The 25,959-nt window shown below is 36.8% G+C and overlaps 1 protein-coding gene across 2 annotated transcripts; it reads right to left on the bottom strand.

The window, feature by feature from the left end:
* Positions 1–20,266: 20,266 nt before the first annotated feature.
* On the bottom strand, positions 20,267–23,148 carry LOC18429316 (LOB domain-containing protein 15). 2 transcript variants are annotated; one of them, XM_006838602.3, is made up of 3 exons: positions 22,728–23,148; positions 21,343–22,011; positions 20,267–20,590 (listed from the first exon to the last, which is right to left on the bottom strand). In XM_006838602.3, exons 2-3 carry the CDS (start codon positions 22,002–22,004, stop codon positions 20,512–20,514), a joined length of 741 nt encoding a protein of 246 aa, XP_006838665.1. In that variant the 5' UTR covers positions 22,005–22,011; positions 22,728–23,148; the 3' UTR covers positions 20,267–20,511. The 2 variants fall into 2 exon arrangements, with proteins under 2 accessions (XP_006838665.1, XP_020520128.1); XM_020664469.2 differs by lacking the exon at positions 22,728–23,148 and adding an exon at positions 22,348–22,521.
* Positions 23,149–25,959: the final 2,811 nt, after the last annotated feature.

Here is a 25,959-nt window from a genome sequence, read left to right as displayed (position 1 = left end):
TCGGATTTACCCCATGGTTTTTCCCTTCACATTGAAGGGTTTTCCACGTTAAACCTTATGTTGTGATTGTGCTTGGTGGAACTTTCCCTTTTTTGTGATGTGTGATTTATATTTTCTTGGCACTTAACAAATTGCCCATTTTCAGTATTTGCACAAACATACATTGTGGGAAATTTTTACCTTTGATTCACACATAGAAGGGAAGGGAATTGCTTCCCAACAACTGGTATCAGAGAGTGGTTGGTTTTTTTTTTATTCGTGTGTGAATCAAAGATGGATGCAAATACCTCTACACGGATGATTAGTTTGAATGGGGAAAATTGGTCAATTTGGAAGGCCAAGATGAAAGACCTTCTCTATTCAAGAGACATCTATTTGCCAATTAAAGTTAGAGAAGAAGCCAGAAACCATCACCGATGATGATTGTAAGAAGTTACACCGGAAAGCAATTGCTTGCATCCAGCGATGTTTGGATGATACCGTGTTCCACTATGTATCAATATAAACTAGTGCAATTTTCTTGTGGAAGAAATTGCATGATTTGTATGAGAGAAAGACGGTCGGAAATAAGACATTTTTAATTAGAAAACTTGTAAATTTGAAGTTTAAGGAGAACGAGTTAGTTGCGGAGCACTTTAATGAAATGCAAACCATCGTAAATTAGTTGGTGGCTATGAAGATGGTGCTAGATGATGAACTACAAGTATTGTTGTTGTTGAGCTCATTGCCTGACACTTGGGAGACCCTTGGTGTATCCCTTAGCAACTCGGCACCCGATGGGGTTGTTACCATGATACAAGTTACAAGTAATTTGTTGAATGAAGAAGTGAGAAGAAAATCTTCAAATTCCTCCCACTCACACGCATTAATCACTGAAGAATGGGGAGACCGAATAATAGAGAAAATCATAACTAAAGCAAATCAAAAGGGAGATCCAAGTCAAGAAAATGAGTGACGTATTACTTGCAAGAAGCCCGGACATATGAAGAAGGAGTGTCGGAGTTCAAAAGAGATAAAAAAAAGAACAAAACAAAGAACATCAGGAAACCATTGCAATTGCATCCGGTGAAGTTGTAATCTTCTCGACGTGTGATGAAGGTTGTGTTAGTGCAGCATGTGATGAGTCAAATTAGGTAACTGATTCAGGAGCATCCTTCCATACTACTTCACACAGAGATTTCTTTACTATGTACAAGTCGGGAGACTTTGGTTCGGTAAGGATGGGAAATAATGGAGTATTTAAAATTGTTGGAATGGGTGATGTTTGCATTACTACCAATACCGGCTACAAGTTGGTCCTCAAGGATGTGAGACATGTTCCATACCTTAGATTGAATCTCATCTCAACAGGAATGCTTGATGATGAAGGGTAAGAGTCACAGTTAGCCAATGGAGTGTGGAAGTTGAAAAAGGGCTATCTTGTTGTGGCAAGAAACAAGAGATGATGCTCTCTCTGCAAGATCGAAACTTCGCTATCCAAAGGTGAGGTGAACACTGCCTTTGAATAATATCTATCTGACTTGTGGCATCAGCGACTTAGTTACATGAGTGAGAACGGTTTAGAGATTTTGGTGAAGAGAAATTCTCTTCCAAGTTTCAAAGGTATGTCCTTAACCCCTTGTGATTATTGTTTCGTAGGAAAACATCATAGAGTTTATTTGTCACATGCTAAAACTAAACGGGATACTTAAATACTTGATTTAGTTTACTTTAATTTATGTGGCCCTATGACTGTGAAAACTCTTAGTGGTGCTTTGTATTTTATCACTTTTATCTATGATGCATCCAGGAAAGTTTGGAGCTTTGTTATAAAGAGCAAAGACCAAGTATTTGAAAATTTTCAAAAGTTCCATGCCATGGTTGAAAGACAAACATCAAAGTCCTTGAAATGTCTTCACACAGATAATAGTGGAAAGTACACATCGAGAAAGTTTGAGGACTATTGTGTGGCATACGACATGAGAAGACTGTTCCCTTCACACCACAACATAATGGTGTTAAAGAAAGAATGAATCGTACCATAATGGAAAAGGTTAGAAGAGTGTTTTCCTTAGCTAAGTTACTAAAAAAGTTTTGAGGTGAAGCTATGAATACGGTGTGGTACTTGATAATTTTTTCTCTTTCGGCTCTATTGGAAGGGGATGTGCCAGAATTGTGGAATAACAAGGATGTATCCTACTCGCACTTGAGAGTCTTTGCATGTAAGGCGTTCATACATGTACCTAAAGAGCATCGAAGCAAGTTAGATGGCAAAGCAACCCAATGTGTATTTCTGGGTTATGGAGATAATGAATTTGGGTACAGATTATAGGATCCCAATGCCAAGAAGTTGCATAGAAGCCAAGATGTGATTTTTCGTGAAAACCAAATACGTTTCGATTTTGATAAAGAGGAACCGCCAAATAAGCTTGTAGATAAGCTGCAAGAAGCACAAGCCCCTTTACCTATAAATGATGTTGATGGGCAACAAATTCAAGATAAATATGATCAAGTTTGGAGTGGCGAGACTCCTCAAATAGATGATGTGTATGATGATGATGTGCATGGTAATGATAATATACATGGTGATATTGAGCAAGGGGAGCAGCCTCCTCAAGAAGAACCACCTATGGTGAGAAGGTCACAAAAGGAACGAAAACCTCAACAAAATATCCATCATCAGAGTATGTCACACTCACTAAAAGTGGTGAATCAAAATTTTTTAAAGAAGCTATGGTACATGAACAAAATAAACAATGGAAGAAAGCTATGCAAGAAGAACTTGAATCCTTTCATAAGAATAAAACCTATGATTTTGTTGAGCTACCAAAAGGACGAAAAGCTTTGAAGAACAAGTGGGTATTTAGGTTGAAAAAAGTAGATGACAAGAAGAAAATGAGGTACAAGGCAAGGCTTGTTGTCAAGGGATTTGGGCAAAAAAAATGTGTTGATTTTGATGAAATATTTTCTCTCATTGTGAAGATGATTTATATTCTCACTATCCTAGGTTTAGCTGCTAGTCAAGACTTGCATATTGAGCAGTTAGATGTCAAGATAACTTTCTTGCAAGGAGATAAAGGAAGAAATATATATGGAATAGCCAGAAGGTTTCCTAGTGAAGGCCGAGGAGTACATGGTATGCAAGTTGAAAAAGAGCTTGTATGGGTTGAAACAAGCGACACGACAATGGTACAAAAAGTTTGACTCTTTTACGATGAGTCATGGTTTTACTAGAACCACTGCAAACCACTGTGTTTACCTTAGAAAGTATTCTAAGTCTTCCTTTATTATTCTCATGTTATAAGTTGATGATATGTTTATTGTTGGTCAAGATGCTAATTTGGTTGACAGGTTAAAGAAAGAATTGAACAAGGTTTTTGACATGAAGAACCTAGTGGCTACAAAACAAATTTTGGGCATGACAATCAAGCGTGATAGGAAGAACAAAAAGTTATGGCTATCATAAGAAAAGTACATTGAGAACATACTTAAAAGATTCAACATGAAGAACTCCAAGCCAGTCAGTGCACCATTAGCTAATCACTCAACTAAACAGCAGTGAAGGGAAAAAGGAAATGGAAAAGATCCCCTATGCATCAGTCGTAGGGAGTTTGATCTATGCTATGGTGTGCACAAAGCCTGACATAGCACATGCCGCTGGTGTAGTTAGTAAATACTTAGCAAATCCAGGCAAGCAACATTGGGAAGTTGTAAAATAGATTCTAATGTATCTAAGAGGCATATCTAAAGTTTGTCCATGTTTTGGCAACTCATCACCCTTGGTGAAAAGCTATACAGATGTGGATATGACAGGAGATCTTGATAGAAGAAAGTCTACTTTAAGTTACTTGTTTACTTTTGCAAGAGGAGCCGTTTCTTGGCAATCAAAGTTGCAAAAATATGTTGTACGTTCGACTACAGAGGCAGAGTATATTGCTGCCACAGAAGCCTGTATGGAGATGCTATGGTTGAAGCGTTTTCTTATGGAGTTAGGTTTGAAGCAAAAGGAGTGTGTAGTTAGATGTGACAGTCAAAGTGCCATTGATCTGAGCAAGAATGCTACATTCTACTCTAGGACCAAGCACATTGAGGTGCGGTACCATTGTATTCGAGATGTCTTAGAAAATGGGTTGATGAAGATCAACAAAATCTATAAGACATTGCCAAATGAGAAGCATGAGCTATGCAGAGCTTTGGCATGCTTGGGTGCCATGTGAGCATCCAGTGTGGGGGAGCCCTCCTCATGGGTCTGGAGGGGGAGTTTGTCACGGTGATTACCTTCTGGGGTTTAGTCTAATAAGAAGAAACTAATAAAATAAGAAAGGGTTAGAGAGTTTTTTTTAGAGAGGGAGAACATAGAGGGTGTTTTAAAAACAAAAGGGGGCTCTATTTTAGTGAGACACTCTTTGCAAGCAAAGATAGCTTTTGAAGGCTCTGGGAGAGAATAAAGTGCAAGTCTGCAATAAGGTTTCTGTACCATTTTAGGCTATTCCAGAGGCCATTTTCTACTATGTCTCATGCTCAACTCTCAGCGGAGCCATTTTCTGCTATCTTTCACGCTCAACTCTCAGTGGAGCCATTTTCTGCTATCTCTCATGCTCAACTCTCAACAGAGCCATTTTCTACTATATCTCATGCTCAATTCTCAGCAGAGCCATTTTCTGTTATCTCTCGCTCAACTCTCAACAGAGCCATTTTTTGCTATCTCTCACGCTCAACTCTCTGCGGAGCCATTTTCTGTTATCTCTCATGCTCAATTCTTAGCGGAAAAACTGGAGCTGGTGTGCTCTCCGGTTGCTTCTCCAAGCCATTGGAAGACTATCTTTGGGGCTTTTTTGAGGTGGTCCAAGCCATTGGAAGACCATCTTTGGGACTTTTTTGAGGTGGGAGAGAGAACCTTGCTGGTGCTTGTGAAGTAACTTTGAATTTCCGGTTTTTCCCTTCATATTGAAAGGTCTTCCACATTAAACCTTGTGTTGTGATTGTGCTTAGTGAAACTTTCCCTTTTTTGTGATGTGTAATTTCTATTTTCTTGGCACTTAGCAAATTGCCCATTTTCGATATTTGCATAAACATACATTATGAGATATTTTTACCTTTGATTCACATATAGAAGGGGTATTTGCACAAACTTACATTGTGGGATATTTTTACCTTTGATTTACACATAGAAGGGAAAACTTACATTGTGGGATATTTTTACCTATGATTCACACATGGAAGGGAAAACTTACATTGCCTCCCAATAGAAAGGAAGGGGCATTGCTTCCCAACAGAGAGGGAGGGGCTAATGATGAGGTGTGCATGTGGAGAGGGGAGACAAGGAGGGATAGAGATTAGAGAGAGAAAAGCAGGGACGAGGGAGGGGCTAATGATGAGGTGTGCATGGGAAGGGCATTGCTTCCCAACAGGGAGGGAGGGGCTAATGATGAAGTGTGCATGTGGAGCTGGGAGAGAGGAAGGGATAGAGATTAGAGAGTGAAAGGGAGAGACGCAAGGAGGAAGGGATAGAGATTAAAGAGAGAAAGGGAGGGATGCAAAAAATCCCATCTGGGTTTTGATTGTTTAAATGAAAAAAATCCCACCTATTCAGTATCGATCAAGGGGTAACTTCGAGAAAAAATAATGTGGGGCTATCCGGTGTTCAGTTTACTGAACAGGGGGTAGTAACATGGAGAAAATATAATGTAGGCTTGAGGAAAAAGCAATGCGGGATAGCGGGAGTACCGCTCGTAATTTGGTAACAATATGATTTTGTAATTGACCCATTATGGTCCGTACGTAATTTTCTCAATAGATAATTCTTGATACCCCCAATATGGCCCATACATAATTTTCTATAGATAATTCTTGATTTGTTAATTGACTCCCAATATGGTCCATACTTAATTTTCTCAATAGATAATTCTTGATTTGTTGAATAAGATGGGAAATTGATATTTATTAGTTCATATCTTTTAATTTTATATGTATTTTAGAAAACATTTAATTTTCATATTTTTGGCTTATGTTTTCTTCTTTTATTTATTTATTAAAATACCATAGTTCTACTATGGGTTATTTTTTTATGAAAAAATATATAACAAGACCATTTATCTTTTGGTGCAAAATGGTTTCAATTAACCTTAGCTATTGGATATGAAATTAGATTATTCTATTGACCAAGCTCAAACATCAAAAGAAAATTTCTCAAACTTTGATATACACCCAAGCTCTCAAATTTCTCTTTGGATAGTTGTAAGCAATTTGAAACTTTTCATATCAAAAGTAAATGGTCTCATTGTATACAAATCTCTTTTCTTATTTGTTCAAAGATTAGTTTGAAACTTCAAGGTCTGAATTTGTTGAAAGATTTGTTTGAAACTTCAAGTTATGAACTAATTTTTTAGTAAGCCAACTGGTTCGTAACTTGAAGCTCCAAACCGGTTGAATAATTCATCAAAGTCTGACTCTGTCATTCAGAGCAATTGAGAACAGGGAGTTCAAAACCGTTCTTCAATGTAAGACGGTTAGAAACAACAGGTTCCACACAGGTTAGAAACTACAGGTTTCAAACCGGCTCTACAGCAAAGACTACTTCGGAACTTCAAAAAAACATGTTGAAAACTCAAGTTTGGGGGACTGCCCCAAAAACCACAAAAAAAATAAAGAAATTAAGAAAATATGTGATACAATGTTTGCAACATTGAAGGTGGGTAAAACTGAAAAAAAACAAAAAAAAAAACATCAACGTAAAATATCCCAAAAAAGAAAAAAAAAAAACCAAAGAGTAATTCACTAAGTAAATTTATCATTCAACTAAAATGGTTCATCTTCCTCCTCTTCTCCCCTCTCGCCTCCGATTCCTCCTGGCTTTGCAAAATAAAAGGTACACTTTTAACTTCTTAATCCTTTCTCAACAAGATTCCCTCATCCATTTCTGAAGCATCATTCAGATCCATGGAGTCCTTCACGTCGATCTCGACTCCTCAATTCAAAAGCCTTTCAAAGGACCGCCATGGCACCCTCCTCGAAATGAGCCTTCATTGGCAACTTGAGCGCTGCATCAGGGTTCATGCCTTGAACAAGGCGTGCAAATCCCTCTCTTCTCGAGTTATACTTGCCATAGGCCTCAAATCTCAAATCGATGTTGTGCAAATCCCTCTCTTTTCCAGTCCAGTTATACTTGCCATAGGCCTCAAATCTCAAATCGATGTTGCTGTGCAAATCCCTCTCTTTTCCAGTCCAGTTATACTTGCCATAGGCCTCAAATTGATGTTGTTGTACACCACGGACAAGAGCCTGTTTGTGAGACGCGGCCTCAACCTGCGGAAGAGTGAGGCCTGTTGAGCAATGGTAAGACCACACGACCCACCCTGACTGATATGTTGAAGAAGAAGAGTGCTGGCCCCATCAAACTAGATAACGCACCAATTATCCTCCTCTTTTCCTTCATCTCCCTCATCCAGCAAACTCTCTCTGAGAACTCAATCACCTGGTATGTCATGTATTTGAATTCCGTGAAACCAAACCCACAGAAACAATGAGAGAATCGTCCTCAGGGGAGGAAGTATCAATGCCAGTGATCTTCTTAAGGAATGTGGTCTTTCCCGTCTTCGAGGAGCCAAATAGAAGGAGAGATCTGAACTCAGGGTTGATGGAAGAGAATCGGGGCATGCGCTGCCTTGCTCGATCTAGGTAATCCAAAGCGGAGCGGAGCGGAGCCGAGCCGAGCCGAGCCGAGATTTGCGATGCGTACGCATATTTGAGAAACGGAAGTGACCGTCAGAGATTGGAATTGTCTAAGAGTGTTTGCCTCTTTCAAGAGGCAGCTAGTGCAGTCATTCGAAGTGTCCCTGATTAGGGTTATGGCGTCTCTGATTAGTATTATGGCGGCTTCATAGAAGTAATTCTCTTCCGTGAATCCATCGTCCTTATGGTTGGTTGGTGCCATACTCCTCTTTATAAACGGTGGAGTTGTTCCTGGTAAGAAGCTTCTTGTAGAAAGGATGGAGAGAGTGGAATCGCCTAAAATCAGTGAGGATTGAACTGAGAATGGGGAGGACATTGTGGCGAGCACGGAGGAGTAGAGAAAGGGCAGAGGTTTCAGAGATGGGGAATTGGTGGTTTTGGGTTGGCATGAGGGCACAGTTGTAATCCTCTTGCAGTTGTACGACACCATTGTTCCACTCGTGGGAGTTGCAGAAGCTGATCACTCTGCAACTTCCTCGAAAATGTGGTATCTGAGCAGTTACCACGCCAATGCACCTTCTTTCTCTTTCTACAACAACAAACATTCTCTCTCTAAAAATAACTCGCATTGTTCAGTATTCTCTCTCTCTCTCAAATAACAAGTATTTAGAGAGAGGTTGGAGCCATTTGTTTAATGTTTTATCTTCATAAACTATCACAAAAAATCTAAATTTGAAAATATTTTTTAGCTCAATTAACATACACTGTTTATTTTAATGAGTCACTTAGATCTAGGCCTTAAAATGATTTTTTTTCCTTTTTCAAATTTTTTATTTACTTTATTATTATTAGATGAATAATTTTAAAAAATAAAAAATAAATTTTGAGTTCATAAATACCTAGATCTTAAAATTCACCAATAGATGATCAAGATTTATTAATGGAGGATGATTCGTTTTGAGAGTAAGTAGGGGTGCAAATTAAATTTTATGTTTTTGGGGATTTATTATTGACATGAAGAGAGGCTGTGTGTAATTTTTAGGGCCATACAAAAACATAGTTCTAGAAATGTGGTTTCATTATAGTACAACTACACCGTGACGTTCTAAACAATTAAAGTAAAGCGCACCTTCAAATAGTATCGAGAAATGTGGTTTCAATACTAGAAATCTTTGTGACAGCCTTAAAATATATTTTCATCTTTATTTATAAAATTTAAAGCTTAAAAAATAGTGTAGATCGCACAATCTATGAAAACTTTAAAAACTTGAAAATTGATGTTCCAAAAATGCATTACAAGATGCACCAATTCAAAAACTTAAAATCCATTTTTTCCTCATGTCTATGCATCTTGATGTCGAGACAATTTGAAGATATTTGGGCATCAAAATGACATCTTCTAGTGAAATTTCTGAGGTGGGCTGTAATTTGATTGTTTAGATCCTCGGCTCTATATAAACTTTATGGAAAATGTTGGCGTAGGCCCAAAATTTTAAGTGATTTGCATTTATAGAAAAATTAAAATTCAAATACGAAATACAATCGTGATCATCGAATCAGTCTAGATTGAATTTGGACCATTGGACTTATATGTAGTAGTAGGTTAATGGGCCTACGTGATCATTTCCCATGTATATATGAAAAGGTTTACATAAGGTTGCAACCTTATACTAAAAAATCTAATAAGAAAAGAGTATTCCGATGTATGGATATAAACAAAAAAAAAATCATGTCGTAAAAATAATGCATCTTGTAATAAGCAATCTTGACTGTCTACTATCAAGATTTTCAAGTGTTTATAAATCTACTCGATTTGCACCATTTTTCAAATTTTGAATTTTATAATTGGGGTTGAACATAAATTTTCAAGTCATTGAAAGGTTCTGTACACCAAAACTGCATCTTTTGATAAAATTTAGAGGTGCATGTTATTTCTATAGTATAAGGTTGGCACCTTATACAAACCTCACCCATATAGGGCAATGATCTAACACAATGGTTGTATCATAGTATAATGCAACCATACTCCTAGAAAACCATATTTGAGGTATTTGTATAAACCCAAATTTTGCACACACACTCTCTTCATCTCAATAATCAATCCCAAGAAAAAAAAAATTCAATTTGAACCCTGATATGGTCAAAATGAGTCCCCTCCAATAACGAATCTAGACTATTCATTTAGTGAATTTTAAGATCTTAGCCTTTACAAATTCAAAATCATTTTTTTATTTTTTAACATTGTTTATCTAATGATAATAAAACCATCTAAAAAAATTGTAAAAGAAATCCTTTTAAGACTTAGATCTAAGCGTCTCATATATATATATATATATATATATATATATATATATATATATATATATATATATATATGAAAGTGAGAGAGAGAGAGAGAGAGAGAAAAAAAACGTTATATTAGGATGCAACCTTATAATGTAGAACTATAGATGCACCTCAAAAATCCATCGGAAAAGGTAGGTTTAATGTTGAAAAACCCCTTGATTGATCATCTCGCCATCGAGATGTATGACCATGAAAAATAAAAACATTGTAAGTCTAAAAAATAGTGCATTTTATAACATATTATCTACAAAGTCCATTTTCAAGATTTTCATATGCTTATAGATCTACTTTATTTTAACCATTTTTAAAATTTAAAATTTTATAATTATATATGAAAATAGATTTTGTGATAATCCTAAGAACATTTTACATCAAAATTATATAACATGATAAAATTTGAAGGTACACCTTACTTCTACAACTAAGAATACATCCGTATGCCAAATGCACCATATATATATATATATATATATATATATATATATATATATATATACTCCCATGAGTGTATACTATGTGTTTGCTCCTAGGTCAAAACATATGCTAGGAATGCCTTTTAGATCCAAAATTTTTGGGGTGTGATCTCTACGGCGCATAGACTAATCTTCATAAAAAAATTCTGAAATAAAGTCTATATACTTGTAAAAAAGTTGATGCCTTAAGATTGAATACAAACCATCCAATTTTTAAAGAACTAGATCTAAGTGTCACAAAACTCAAAAATATAATTAACTTTTTTTAAAATGGTCATATGGTATTTCTTCTGTGGTTCCCAAGATTTTATACCAAATAAAGCTTCTTACTACGTGTTTCGAGCGAGGGAATAGATACAAACTATGCTTCTGCAAGAACATAGTATGCGCGTCACATACACAAACCCCAAGCTCCCCATACCCAATAGCTCTAGACCTCATTTCTATAGTAATTTTGATCTCCTTATCGTGCTATCTGATGTTGATAGGATAGTTGAGAATGTGTTATTGTTTAAAACTTTAAATGTTACAAATCAAATTCATCTCTAATTTGAGGCAGGTACTCTTCTCATCCTCGTATACTTTAACAAAGTACCTCAAAAAATAAAAAGACCTAGCACTATTTTAAGGATATTTTGCTATTTTATTTTTTTTTAAAAAAAAATTCTTACTCTTTTTAGGTGTATCCAAATGAGCCGCAGTCACCTTCAATTTTTTTAGCCTAAATTGATTTGTAAACGATAATGAAATTCATTAACTAATATGTACATCCGATGAAGATTGGATGCTTAGGAGATGAACCTTAAATACTGTTAAAAGAGGTATGGATCGTGTGGACATGCATGCCAAGATTAAAAAAACGTCGACCAATCAATCTGGAATCATAGAGGGCTAACTGGTTCCTACTAAATATGAGGAACTCTCTAGTTCCCCTATGAGACAATCGGTTTTGGCTGGCTGACTAACAAAACTGGCCAGTTCTGTAACTGCTCAAGTAGCGGATTCATCCAAAATTTAGATAAATGGCCCACCACTACTCCATTAGAGGTGGTTGACAAACCTGCAGTCTGTTGGGGAGAAAGCCAAACCGGGTGATACCCGATCAACAAGTACAACGGAACAAAACAATTCTTCCCTTTTTGAGTGAACCTAATAGAAAGCAATCAAGTAGATAGCAATATGTCAAACACATTAAAGGCAATTATTAAGCTCCCATATCAGCAACCAAATACATCATAAACATACACATAAACACCAACAATTTTTACGTAGAAAACGTCCCTAATGGACCGTAGTCCACTCAAAGCTTCTACTATCACCAAATAATGGGAATACACAAGAGTATTCTCTAGTTAAAACTAGAGGTATACAACAATACCAACTATCAAGAACAATAGGTTCTTGGCAAATATCATAAACAAGATGAACTCCAAAGAGAGAAAATTGAAGAGATCTCACCAAAGAAAAGGCAGCAAAGATAGCTCTGCAAAACTGAGTTAGAGGACTCCAAACCGCAATCACACCGTTCAAAATGAAGAACCATGTCTTGCGAACCTGTTGTCAAAATTTCAGTTCAATCGGACCACGAATGACTATCCGATCAAGCTCTTGATGATGACTACACAGTGCCTCAAAACCCAGAATTTTCTCCTCTCCTCTCTTCTAATCTCACTTGTTAAAAACGAATGAAAAAACCTTCATTTAACATATAATAGAAAAAATGACTGAAATGCCCTTACTCCATATGGGATTTGCTCCATATGGGCTTCAACCAAAAGGATGAAATTTGAGCCATCCTCCACATGGAGGGAAACCCAATCCAACAAATCTCCCCCTCCCGATTATGTGAAGGGATTCGCCATCCTGGCGATTAAACGACAAACCTCAAGCTTTTCCCTTGGTAAAGCCTTTGTCAACATATCAGAGCCATTATGATCAGTATGGATTTTCTCAATTTCTAACGACTTGGAATTTAAAACATCTCTTATCCAATGATACCTTACATCAATATGCTTTGATCTAACACGAAAAGTAGAATTCTTACAAACGTGAATAACACTTTGACTATCATAAAACAACACATACCGCTCTTGTTTGAAGCCAAGCTCCTGCACAAACCTCTTAATCCATAGCAACTCTTTGCAGGCTTCTGTTGATGGAATGAACTCTGCCTCAGTAGTAGAAAGTGCAACACATTTTTGAAATCTTGATCGTAGCTTCCATCTGTAGACCTATGGGAATCAACATCCACAGCCATATCTGCATCTGTGTAGCCAACCAACAAAGGTTTTTCACTTCCAAAACAAAGTCTCAAATTGGAAGTGCCTCGAAGATACATTATAATCCACTTGACCGCATTCCAATGTTCTCTTCCTAGATTTGAGAGAAAGCCGCTAATTATGCCAACTACATGAGCTATGTCTAGCCTTGTGTAAACCATGGCATCCATCAAACTTCTCACTGCTGAGGCAAATGGAACTCTTTTCATGTTTTTTTTTTCTTCATTAGTAGAAGGGTTCTGCTTCGTGCTTAGTCTAAAGTGAGTAGCAAAAGGACAGCTAACCACTTTAGCTATGTACTTCTCTTGTGATATCCACTTTAGCTATGTACTTCTCTAGTGATAACCACTTTAGCTATGTACTTCTCTTATGATAACCACTTTAGCTATGTACCTCTCTTGTGATAACCACAGCTTCTTGGCATACCTGTCTCGAATGATTCTTATGCCAAGAATCTGTTTTCCTGACCCCAAGTCTTTCATGGCAAAATACTTGCTCAACTGTTCTGCAACCTATCAATCCTCGAAGCATTCTTGCCAACAATCAACATGTCATCTACATAGAGAAAAAGGATAATAAAGTCATCATAAGAGAATTTCTGAACAAAAACACAACGGTCAGAAATAGCTTCCCCATAATTGACTCAAACTTCTTATACCACTATCTCAGTGCTTGTTTCAAGCCATAAAGACTTTTCTTCAATATGCACACATAATCCTCTTTTCCTTTCACCTTGAAACTCTGGCTGCTCCATGTAAATCTCTTCTTTCAAATCACCATGAAGGAAAGTAGTCTTCACATCCATCTGCTTAACCTCTAAGTCAAGACTAACTGTTAAACTAAGAACAAAATGAATGGATGACATCCTTACAATTGAAAAGAAGATCTCATCAAAATCAATGCCTTTTCTCTGACTGAATCCCTTGACAACCAATTTAGCTTCATACCGTGGACATGATGTGTGCTCTTCTTGCTTCACCCTATATGCCCACCTATTCTTCAAAGCTCTTTTGCCCTTAGGCAACTTCACCAACTCAAAAGTGTGATTCTTATGCAATGACTTCATCTCATCTTGCATGGTTTTAACCCACTCACTCTAGTGTTCATCTTCCATGGCTTCTTCAAAACAATCGGGTTCTCCCCCGTCAGTTAATAATATATACTCATCTGTAGAATACCGTGTGGAAGACCGTCGGACTCTAGTAGACCTCTTGAGTGGAACAAGTGGTGGAACTTCTGGTACTTACAACTGCTCATGAGAACCATCATCTGTCTCAACATGTATGGGAGCATCTGCATCCCCTGTACCCTGCTGGTCATTCTAAACTTCATCTCCAATATGTTCTGGCACCGGTGTTGGAGGAACTGGATTTAAGTCAATCAAATCATCACTAGATTGAGGCACTATCTTCTCTATCTTATCAATATTCTGTATGGTCAGATCTTCCATAAATACAACATTTCGGCATTTTCTTCTCAATAGGATCATATAACTTGTGGCCAAATTCATCCTGACCATAACCTACAAATACACATTGTCGTGTCTTGACATCAAGTTTAGACCTCTCGTCTTTGGGAATATGCACAAATTCCTTGCATCCAAAGACACGCAATTGATCATAAAATCATCCCCGCCTGTTCAAACTTTATTTGGCACATCAAATTGTAATGGAACGCATGGTGTCAGATTCAACACGTGTACAACTATACTCGGAGCCTCACCCCAAAAGGATCTATGCAACCCTGCTTGTGAAAACAAACATCTGATTTTCTCCACCGGTGTCTTATTCATTCTTTCAGTTAAACCATTCAACTGTGGAGTCATTGGAGGTATCTTTGGATGCCGAATACCCTGATCTCTGCAATAATCATCAAACGGTCCTGAATACTCTCCCCCATTATCTGTGTGGATGAATTTCAACTTCTTTCCAGTCCATCTCTCAACTGAAGCCTGAAATTGCTTGAATACATCCAGCACCTGATCCTTTGTTTGTAAACCCATAATTTCCTTGAATGATCATCAATGAAGGTTACAAAATAGAGAGTGCAGCCAAGCATTCTCGTCTTCATAGGACCGCACACATCGGAATGTACCAAATCAAGTACATTTAACTTCCTTGAAGGACGAAAACTTTTGAAGAAAACTCATTATGCTTCCCTGCAAAGCAATGAGCACATTTTTTCAAATGTGTACCGTTCATTCTAGATAGGAGCTTCTTCTTGGACAACACCATCATTCCCTTCTCACTCATGTGACCAAGTCTCTTGTGCCACAACTCAATTATACCCTCAGCACATTTTTTCAAATGTGTACCGTTCATTCCAGATAGGAGCTTCTTCTTGGACAACACCATCATTCCCTTCTCACTCATGTGACCGAGTCTCTTGTGCCACAACTCAATTGTACCCTCATTCTCCACTGCATTAATGCCTTTGGAGAATTTTGCCTGCAATATGAAAAATGCCGAACACTTTTTGCCTCTTGCCACAATCATAGCACCCTTGGTGAGCTTCTATTGGCCATCACTAAAGGTATTACAGAACCCCTCATCATCAAGTCTACCTGCAGAAATTAAATTCAAACAGATGTCAGGGACATATTTCACATCATTGAGAAGTAACCTTATACCAGTATTGGTTTCCAAGCAAACATCTCATATGCCAACAACTTTGGCCAAATCATCATTGCCCATCGTTACAACCCAAAGTCACCGGGTGTATACGATGTGAAGAAGTCCTTCTGAGATGTAGCATGAATGGAAGCACCACTGTCAATCACCCAACTTGTCTCATGGCATGCAAGGTTAATAGCATCAGTATCATATACAATGAGAAAATTCCCGTTAGTGGTGGCAACTCGATCGTCATCACTGTCATCATCTTTCTTCTTTTCTTTATTTTTTTCCTTTTTATTCTTTTTTCAACTTCTGACAGTACTTATTGGTATAGCCCTTTAGACCACAATGATAACACTCAACATTTACAAACCTGTTGATTTACCTCTGCTCTTTTATCTATTCTTCGAACCTCGGCTCTTACTCCTCTCCCTTTTGTCGGTGACTAAAGCATCTGATTGTGAAGAGGAACCCTGTGGCTTTCTTCTCATCTCTTCATTCAGAACACTACTCTTAGCCAAATATATTGAAATTATACCATCTGGAGTTGAGTTAGCTAATGACGTCCTAAACGTCTCCCATGAGTCCGGCAAAGTACCAAGAAGTCATAATCCATGTATCTCTTCATCAAACTTGATATCCATTGTGGACAACTGAATAATTATTCTCGGACTTTGGAACAAACAATTGCTCGAGCTTGGACCATAAAGTGCATGCATGTGTCTCTCCACTAATATGGTTCAACACATTATCATCCATCCACTGGCTAATGCACCCACACACTTTCCGATGAAATATATTTCATTCCCCATCCTGTCTTGTTATAGGGTTTCTCACTAGCAAACACCGGTATATAATAATCTTTCACATAAAGAAGGTCCTCCATTTTTCCTTTCACAGCATGATAATTTGAACCATTTAAAGTAATCATTCTACTTGTATTAGTTTCCATTGTTCAATCCAAGATAAATAATTCAGCAATCACAAAGCTTAAATTTAGCAACCGCAATGCTCTGGTACTACTTTGTTGGGGAGAAAGACAAACCGAATGATACCCGATCAACAAGCACAACAAAACAAAACAATTCTTTCCCCCTTGAGTGAACCTAATAGGAAGCAATCAAGTAGATAGCAATATATCGAACACATTAAACGTAATTATTAAAGCAATTATTAAGCTCCCAAATCAACAACCAAATACACCACATACACACACATAAACACCATGAATTTTTACGTGGAAAACCTCCCCAAAGTAATGAGTAAAAACCACAGGACCGTAGTCCACTTTAAGCTTCCACTATCACCAAATAATGGGAATACACAATAATCTTCTCTAGTTAAAACTAGAGGCATACAACAATACCAATCATTAAGAACAATAGATTCTTGGCAAATATCATAAACAAGATTAACTCCAAAAAGAGAAAATTAAAGAGATCTCACCAAAATAGAGGTAGCAAAGACGGCTCTGTAAAACTGAGTTAGAGGACTCCAAACCTCAATCACATCATTCAAAATGAAGAACCATGTGTTGCGAACTTGATGTCAAAATTTCAGGTCGATCAGACCACGAATGGCTATCCAATCGAGCTCTTGATGAAGACTGCGCAGGGCCTCAAAACCCAGAATGTTTTCCTCTCCTCTCTTCTCTATCTTCTAATCTCACTTGTTGAAAACGAATGAGCAAAACGCTCATTTAACATATAATAGGCAAAATAACTGAAATGCCCTTACTCCATATGGGATTTACTTCATATGAGCTTCACCAAAAAAGGATGAACTTTGGGCCATCCTCCACATGGAGGGAAACCCAATATGGGCTTCACCCCAAAAGGATGAACTTTGGGCTATCCTCCACATGGAGGGAAACCCAACCCAACACAGTCCTTACTCCCCCATGACCTTTTTATAGTTTAGGAAAAGTATACAAAGAGACCATGGACTTTATGTATAAAGAGGTCATAATTACCCTTTCTATCATATTTCAAATCGTGTAGTTGTGAGAGTGTCATTCATTAAATACAAAATTTCAAAAAAAATTTCTTAAACTTAGTGACCTACCCCAAGCCATCCAATTTGACATCTAATGTCTTGAAGTGATTGTGACCACCTTACAATGAAGATAAATGGTCTTATAGTATACAATCCCATTTAGTTATCGCCTCCCCATTCCTTCACTTTATGCACGAAGTAGGGCTTTTTTAGCCTCCCATTGTACTTCAAAATGAAATGGCATCGAATAAAAAGGAGCCTGAAGAACAATGGCAAGCTTTGATAAAAAGAGTCTGGTTTCTATAGAGCCAAGGCTCTAAACAATCAAAGTAGAGCGCACCATCAAATAGTGTCAAGAAATGTGGTTTCAATATAGGAAATCTTTGTGATAGCTTTAAAATATATTTTCATATCTAATTATAAGATTCAAAGCTTCAAAAATAGTATATATTGAGCAGATCTATGAAAATTTAAAATTTTTGAAAATTGACTATCCAAAAATGCATTGCTAGATACACTATTTCCAAAACTTAAAATTCATTTTTTCTCATGTCCATGCATCTTGATCTCGAGATGATAATTTAAAGATATTTGGGTATCAAAGCAACCTCTTCTAGTGAAATTTTTGAGGTGGGCTCTAATTTGATTGTTTAGAGCCTCGACTTTATATAAACTTCTTCCTTGATAAAAATGCCATCTCTCAATTGCCCACAGTAATTTGCTCACAAAAATAAGACATGAGGAAAACATCACCATATAGAATGCCATGGAAGAATCGTGAATATTTGTCTGGGTACACTAATCCCAACTCAAATATGCCAAACAGTCTATTCTATACCCCACTCATCTTCTTCACTCTCTCTTTCTATTCTCTCTCCAAATTCTTACAAAAATAAGACCATACGAAAAGAATTACCATTTGCTGTTGACAAACAACTTTTAGAACCAGTAATCAAATATTATATAGTTGAAAGCTTACTTACGCATGTATAAAGTATACCCGCTCTTAGTTGTCCGATCTGAGTAGATGGTTTCTCATATCTTTTCCTCCTATGCCTCCAAAAACCTTCTCAACTCACCTCCCATCTTCCACGTCTCTCGTCCCCAGCACTGTATCGTCTCCATCATCTCCCACTACCCTGTTCTACCCTCCTTCTCTCTTTCTCATAAAAACTCCGTTTTTTCCTGGGGCGCATATAATTACACAGCCCCTATCGACGAGGACGGCGTTACAGCCCCATCGACGCAGCCCCCATCGATGAGGACGGCATCACAGCCCCATCGACGAGGACGGCGTCACATGAATGGTTATTAGAGTACCAGATCTTGATATGGCGATTCTTAGTGTTTATTTTTATTACTTATTCTATAAATTATTTTTGTTTTGAACTTTGGAGTATGCATGCATCTAACAATGGCGCATATGATAAGAATAAAAAAAAAAAAAAGTATTTCCCTTACTTCAAAAGAGCCAAAATACCTCTAAAAATTTGGGAGGTATTTTGCTCATTCATTTTGAAGGAATTTTTTTTGGCTAAGTGTGCTCATAGATGAAGATGGGCCAACCTCTCACTTAAAAATGTTTTGTATGTGGGTGGGGTCACACGGAAAACTTTTACATCATATAATCCAAGAACATATGTAATCCAAATTGGACTTCCAAAGTACAAAAAAAATATTGAATTAATTAATTAAGCAGGATTTCCAACCACGTTGATCACTCACCTTCACACGCATCCAGAAAGAACACAACATACATTCAAATATTCACATACTTTTGTAAGATAATAAAAATTTACAATGAATTACTCCCATTTTTTCTTAAAAACCTAAAAGCATAATTTTTAATAATTTTTAATGATTTTTTTAAAAAACAAAATTTGGCCTGGTTGGGCCGATCTGTTTTATCCAAATTTAAAAAGACTAAAAACATTAAATGATTATATTTAAAAGAAAAATTGATTGTTGAGTTTTTTTAACACTTATATCTCACCCTTAAAAAAAATGGATTGTTTCAATTCAGTCTTTAAGCATTATTTCTAGAAGACCATGCAAAACGCAAAATGAAATCCGGAGATGCATCTGCAGAGGTAAAGTGCACCTTCAAATTTTATCACGGTACATAATTTTGATGGAAAATATTTTTAGGATTATCTCAAAATCTATTTTTATATCTAATTATAAAATTTTAAATTTTAAAAATGGTTAAAATCAAGTAGATCTATAAACATATGAAAATCTTGAAAATGGACGGTGTACTATATGTTGTAAAATGTACTATTTATGAGACTTAAAATCTTTTTATTTTTCATGGTCATACACCCACCTCGATGTCAAGATGATCAATCAAAGGGTTTTTCAACATTAAAACTACTTCTTTCGATGGATTTTTGAGGTGCATCCATAGTTCTACTTTATAAAATTGCATCCATATATAACCTTTCTCCTTTTTTTTATTTAATACAGAATCACACAGATAGACTTCCTACACCTGTCGAAGTATACTATCAATTTACTTCCTCGGCACAACGCATAGGGGACTTTTTTATCTCAAATTTTGGTGATATAATCTCAACAACATATAAAAATAAACTAAGAAATATTTCGGCAATAAACTCTCCAAGTACTAAAAAAATAAATACCTCAAGATTGAATAGACGTCAAATTTTTTAAGGGACAGGTGCACCAGACTCAAAATAATAATTCTCTCTCTTGAAAATAATCATTTAGTCACATACTTATGTGGTTCCAAAAATTTTAGAAAAAAAAAATCTTCGTAAATATGTGTTTTGAGCAAGGGATTAGAAGCCCAGTGCAGGAGTATACTGTAGGCAAGCGGGTTGAAGAGGTTACATCCAAAATTTGAGGTCCTCTTGAATTCACTTTCTTACCTTATTTGAGCATGCAATTGACAATGAAAGAGTCTGAAATTTTTATTAACTTCAACTTCTCATTACACCTTAGTCCGTAACAAAATTGTGAAGAAAGATGGACGAAGTCTGGAGAGCTAACCTTATTAAAAGAACTAAAGAATAAAATCAGGGTTATTTGGAGAGAGATTTTGGTCTTCTTCCTTCTATCTCTGTGAATGTACATGGAGTGAGAGGCCGCCTTGGGTGCTTGACATCGGGTGCTTGAAATGAGCCATGAGCATCAATTGATATCGAATAGTTTGAGCTCGTTGTCAGATACTTTCTCCATGGACTGGGTCTCCTTCAAGGATGATTCAGAGCTGCAATGCCAACTTTCATCATAAATCTATCTATGCACAATAGACACAGAATTGTGAATGTGTGCGTGATATTAATTAAATAATTTGTATATGAAATCGCAATCTCTCAAAATGTTTCTTTTCATTGATTTTTCAAGTTTTTTTTTTTTTTATTCTCTTCTTTCTTCTTCCTCTTGTATTAAGAACAAAAACCCATTCTTTTAAGTACTATTTAATTATACAGAAATGGCATCCAGGATTTCACTTAGTCTGAGTATGCGTCACACCATTCGTTTCCGTAACCTTTATCTCTTGAATTTGATAAGATAGTTACTTCCTAATCTCTGTAATTTGACAAGAATATAAGACACTCCTAATATAAACCTATTTCAAATTGTTGCTCTTTGCTTCATTTAGATTTCCTTTTCTTTACCTGTGACGAGTTTATAAAAATACACGTAGAAATTGAACTACACTTAAAAATTGAACTACGTAACTTCTTATCTCAGGAGTAATTGGATAAATTACCCTTTTTTATGTATCATTTGTATATGGAAGTTGATCAAAAGAATGATGCACTATTTAGAATAGAAAAAACAATACAAAAATGCTAAAAGATTTAAATAATTAAAATATTGGGTATAGTTTGAGAAATTTAGCGGAAAGAATCCCTGTTATTGGTTCACCGATTTTGTTTCAGTCTATCTGTGTGTGTGTTTCTGAAATTTGAAAAGTCAGTCTATCTCTGTGTATGTTTCTGAAATTTGAAATACCTTGATTCATGCCCACCTCCCTTTGAATCCACATAAGACTGTCTATCATCCACTCCCTCGAAAAATGGGCTTATTACATCATACTCCACCCCTCCTCCACCCTGCCCCACCTCATTCAACCCTCCACCTCCTCCACCATACACCATACCCCCACCATTCACCACCCCGCCACTGCCTCCATGCACAACCCAACTCGGATTATAACCCATGCCGCCACCACCATGGTGCACTGACATCCCACCCATGGGCTGCACCATCTGCAAAGACGAGCCCTGCCCGACCACCATGGAGCCGTGATGCTCCTGTTGCTGTTGTTGTTGACAAAGTGCTAAACAACGCACTAACTCGTCTCTTTCCTGCATTGCCATTTCGATCTGTTTATGGAGGGCGTGGATAATTCCCATACAACCATGAGCAGGGTACCTCTCTCGCGCATTTGCCTCGTACATGATGGATTTCATCGCCTCTGATTTCTGGGCTGGGTTGAGCTGCTCCAAGATTTTGAGAATCTTCCTTACGCCGAAGAGGCGATGAGCATTTTGGAACTGTTTCAATTGATCGGGTGGGAAATAAGGAGCGAGAGGACAATCTGCAGAGCACTTTCGGCGCTGGTACTTGCATGATGCGCATGCCTGTCCGGTGCCGCTAGCCTTTCCAGCCATCTTCCACCTGAGAAAATGGAAATGTGGGTTAGTGATCTTCTCTCTGACGATGGTCATCCAAGAAAGAGAGTAAAAACGATTGGAAGTTCATTTAGCGAGAGAGAAGATAAATCGATTCATTTTTGAGAGAGAAACAGAAAAGACTCATTCCGATTTTCAATTCAGGCGAGCAACAGAACTAAATAGAACAAAATAAAATTGATCAATTCAAGAGATAGAGGGGAGGGGAGGGGAGGGGAGGGTCAAGAAGAGGGAAAAAAAAAGCATCCATTAGAGAGAGTGCAAAACTGCAAAAGGAAGAATATCAGTTTAAAGAGAGAAGGACAAGGAGCGAGGGCTTTACATGCCCTGTTTCTTGGGCCTAATCTTGTATCTTCTAATCTCACTTGCAGGACAAAATTGACGCTATTTAATTGCAGGAGAAATGCTTCTGAAATTGATGCTATTTAATTGCAAGAGAAATGCTTCAGAAATTGATGCTAATTATTTTGAATTACAATGTTTTGCTACTGGCGGTTGATCTCTCATTCTTTCAATAAAAAGGGGGTTATGTTACAGAGAGGATGAGAGGTGGGTTTTGTGCTGCCGTAATGCTGCTTTATATACCCTTATACCGAGAATGATTCAAATGGTTACTGCGCACGTACACCAGATAGAAAGAAAGCGTTAGGAGGAGATGGATAAAAAATCAAAACAGATACGAGAAGGGAACTTGGCGGTTACCTCAGTTACGGATTTAACGGTGAGGATTACTGGTTTTGGCGTGTTCCCATTTTCTTTACACCAAAATTTTAAAAAATCGAAAGGTGGTATCTGGGTAGTTACGACGCCAACGCGCTGGGCGTCGCACCTTCATTCTCTCTCCACAACAACAAGCATTCTCTCTCTCTCTCTAAAAATAACTCCACTCTTTATTCTCTCTCTAAAATAACAAGTATTTAGAGAGAGAGGATCTGCGCCTCACACGTGCTCATCGCATCATTGACTTGCGAGGTTCCGTTTGATGCGCGTATTGAATTGAAGCAGTCAGTGATTCCAAGGGAGTGGATACGCCGCTTCCATTTCCCAACAACGCACTCTCCCTCTTTCTCCACCTCACCTAACTGCCTTCCCTTCCCTTCCCTTCCCTTCCCAGGCTTTCCTATTTTTACCTCGCCTCTCACCTATTTTTAACCGCTTTCCAAGCCCTTCTCAAATTTACCCGGAAAAGATAGAAAAAAAAAAAAAAAAAAACCCTTTTTCAAAACTCTTTCTCAATTTCCTTTTGAGTGCGGTTTCTATAGAGCCGAGGCTCTAAACAATCAAAGTAAAACACATCTTTAAATAGTGTCGAGAAATGTCGTTTCAATATTGAAAATCTTTGTGATAGCCTTAAAATATATTTTTCTTTTTAATTATAAAATTTAAAGCTTAAAAAATAATATAGATCACGTAGATCTATTAAAATCTTGAAAATTGACCGTCCAAACATGCATTATAAACTGCAGTATTTCCAAAACTTGAAATCATGTTTTTTTCTTACATCCATGCATCTTGATGTCCAGATGATCAATTTGAAGATGTTTGGGCATCAAAATAACCTCTTCTAGTTAAATTATTTAGGTGAGCTCTAATTTGATTGTTTAAAGGCTCAGCTCTAATTTTTTTAAGTAAGTATGGGCTTCATTAAGATTACAAAAATTACAATAACAGCTAAAAGAACAAGGAAGAGAAGGACTGTCCACAAGAGAGCATGAGGGAAATGAACGATGGGATATAGAAAAAAAGGTTCTACATGAGCTTTTTCATTTTTTTTTTAATATTTTTGCTAGTGGCATACCAAAATGTCTGGAATATGTGGACGATAGAAGAGATTTTATTCTAGAAGCTCAAACTTGAAAAGAAATTTTTTTTTAACTTTATAACACACCCAAACTATCATATTTCTTATTGATTGTAAGTAATTATGACTACCTTGTATGAAAGGTAACCGGTCTCATTGTATACATTCCGCGTTTTGGGTAAGTGACAAGTAGCACTTTACAAGGTTGGAGGAAAAAAATACATGAAAGTATAGAATGAGTCCATTACGTTTGGTATGAGGTGGTCACATTAATCTTGAATATGTGCAATTGGGTTGGGTGGCAGCAATTATTCCTTTGACTAAGCTCAAATTTCAATAGAAATTTTCTCAAATTTTGTGACATATCGAAGCTATCAAATTTCACATCGCATGGTTGTAAGTAAATGAGACCATCTTACATAAAAAGTATATGGTTTCATTGTATACAATCTCAAAATATATATTTAACAATATTCCAATTTTAATTTTGGGAAATCTTTCATACAAGATTGGAAGAATTTATGAAATTACCCTTTCATCTATATGTTCACGAATTTTACGGTAAGGTCCTTTTTTGTATTTTTTTTTTTTTTTTTTTCCGGTTTTGCCTTGAGTATGATGTTTCAAACATTGAATTGCTTCTTTTTTTTTTTTCTTTTTCTTTTGGCATTTATGAGATAATATGATGGATAAGATATCAATTTGCTCTATTTCTAAGGTAGTTTGATAATGGCAATATTGAATTGCTTTATGATCTAGTCTATCCTTTTATTGTTGAAAAACTTGAGAGAAGAGATGGACCCACTCCTAGGATTAAGGGCAGTGTCGTGAGACTATCGATCGCAAAGATCAGCCTTTTACCCGAACTGTGAGAACTTTGTAAATTTCTGTGTACCTCTCCATGGCCATAAAACCCTTCTTAAAGAGGGATGAAGGATGTCGTTCTCTAACGTTCGGCTTCCTCCTGAAATCTCTGAAAAAAAATCATCCTGTAATCTTAGGAAGTGGGTGGTTACTTTCTAGCTGTTAAAGAACGACACTTTCTCTCTCTAAGAAGCCTCCCTTTTTAGTGATAATTATTAAATTATAAGAGAGAGAAATATTGGATGTTTAAAGGCCCCATGGCCCACACACATACCAATATCCCCCACTTGGCCATGACGGCCAGATATATTGAAATGTCATAAAGTCTTTACCACTTAATAAATTTAACATTTATGTGCATATTTTTGTTATGAGGCTTTCACGCAAGTGCGGTTATACATCTCATAACAAAAAATATCCAAAGCCATGTCAAGGTTTTTCACGTTAATGTCGTGTTTCCTCTCATGACCAAGACATAAAAAAAATATCTCATTTGGGAGTTCCTGACTTAAATATTTCTAAGTTCCATCAAAGCTACGTGCTTTGATAATATTTTTGCACTCAATCCCTTTGTTAAAGGGTCTGCAATCATATCTGAAGGTGGCAAATAACTTACAGTTATTTTATTCTTTCCAATAATATCATAAATACAATGATAATCAATTTCAATGTCCTTACCCTTGGAACTATAAGCGTCATTTCTAATTGATAAAATAGTAGCATGATTATTATAAAAAAATTTAACCGGTCCATCGGCTATATCCAGCTTCAAATCATTTATGAAGCATTTAATCTAGACGACATAAGTTGTAGCAATGCTATAAACAATATACTTGGCTTCCATAATATACCGAGCTACACAACGTTGTTTCTTACTAGACCAGGAAACACATCCACCTCCAAAGAAGAATACAATTCCTGAGGTTGATTTTCTATCATCTGGGTCTCCTGCAAAATCTGCAGCAGAGTACCCAGTAATCTCTAAGTTGTCAGCTTGGAAGCACAACTTATAATTTTTAGTTTTTTGAATATATCTGAGTATCCTTTTTGTAGCTTGCCAATGAGCCATCCCAGGATTACTCTGAAATCTACTAACAAGACCATATGTATGACTCAAATTAGGTCTTGTACACAACATGACATAATTTATGTATCTTACAGTTTGAGCATATGGAATTCTTTCCATTTCAGCTTTGTCATTATCATTTAATGAACACATTTTCTTTGATAATTTCAAGCCTTTACAAACATGTGTATCTATTGGCTTGC

The sequence above is a fragment of the Amborella trichopoda genome, chromosome 3 (assembly GCF_054954075.1).
Source record: "Amborella trichopoda isolate Santa Cruz 75 chromosome 3, AtrichopodaSantaCruz75HAP2 v2.0, whole genome shotgun sequence".
Classification (NCBI taxonomy): Eukaryota; Viridiplantae; Streptophyta; class Magnoliopsida; order Amborellales; family Amborellaceae; genus Amborella; species Amborella trichopoda.
This window is presented reverse-complemented; position numbering and strand designations above follow the sequence as displayed.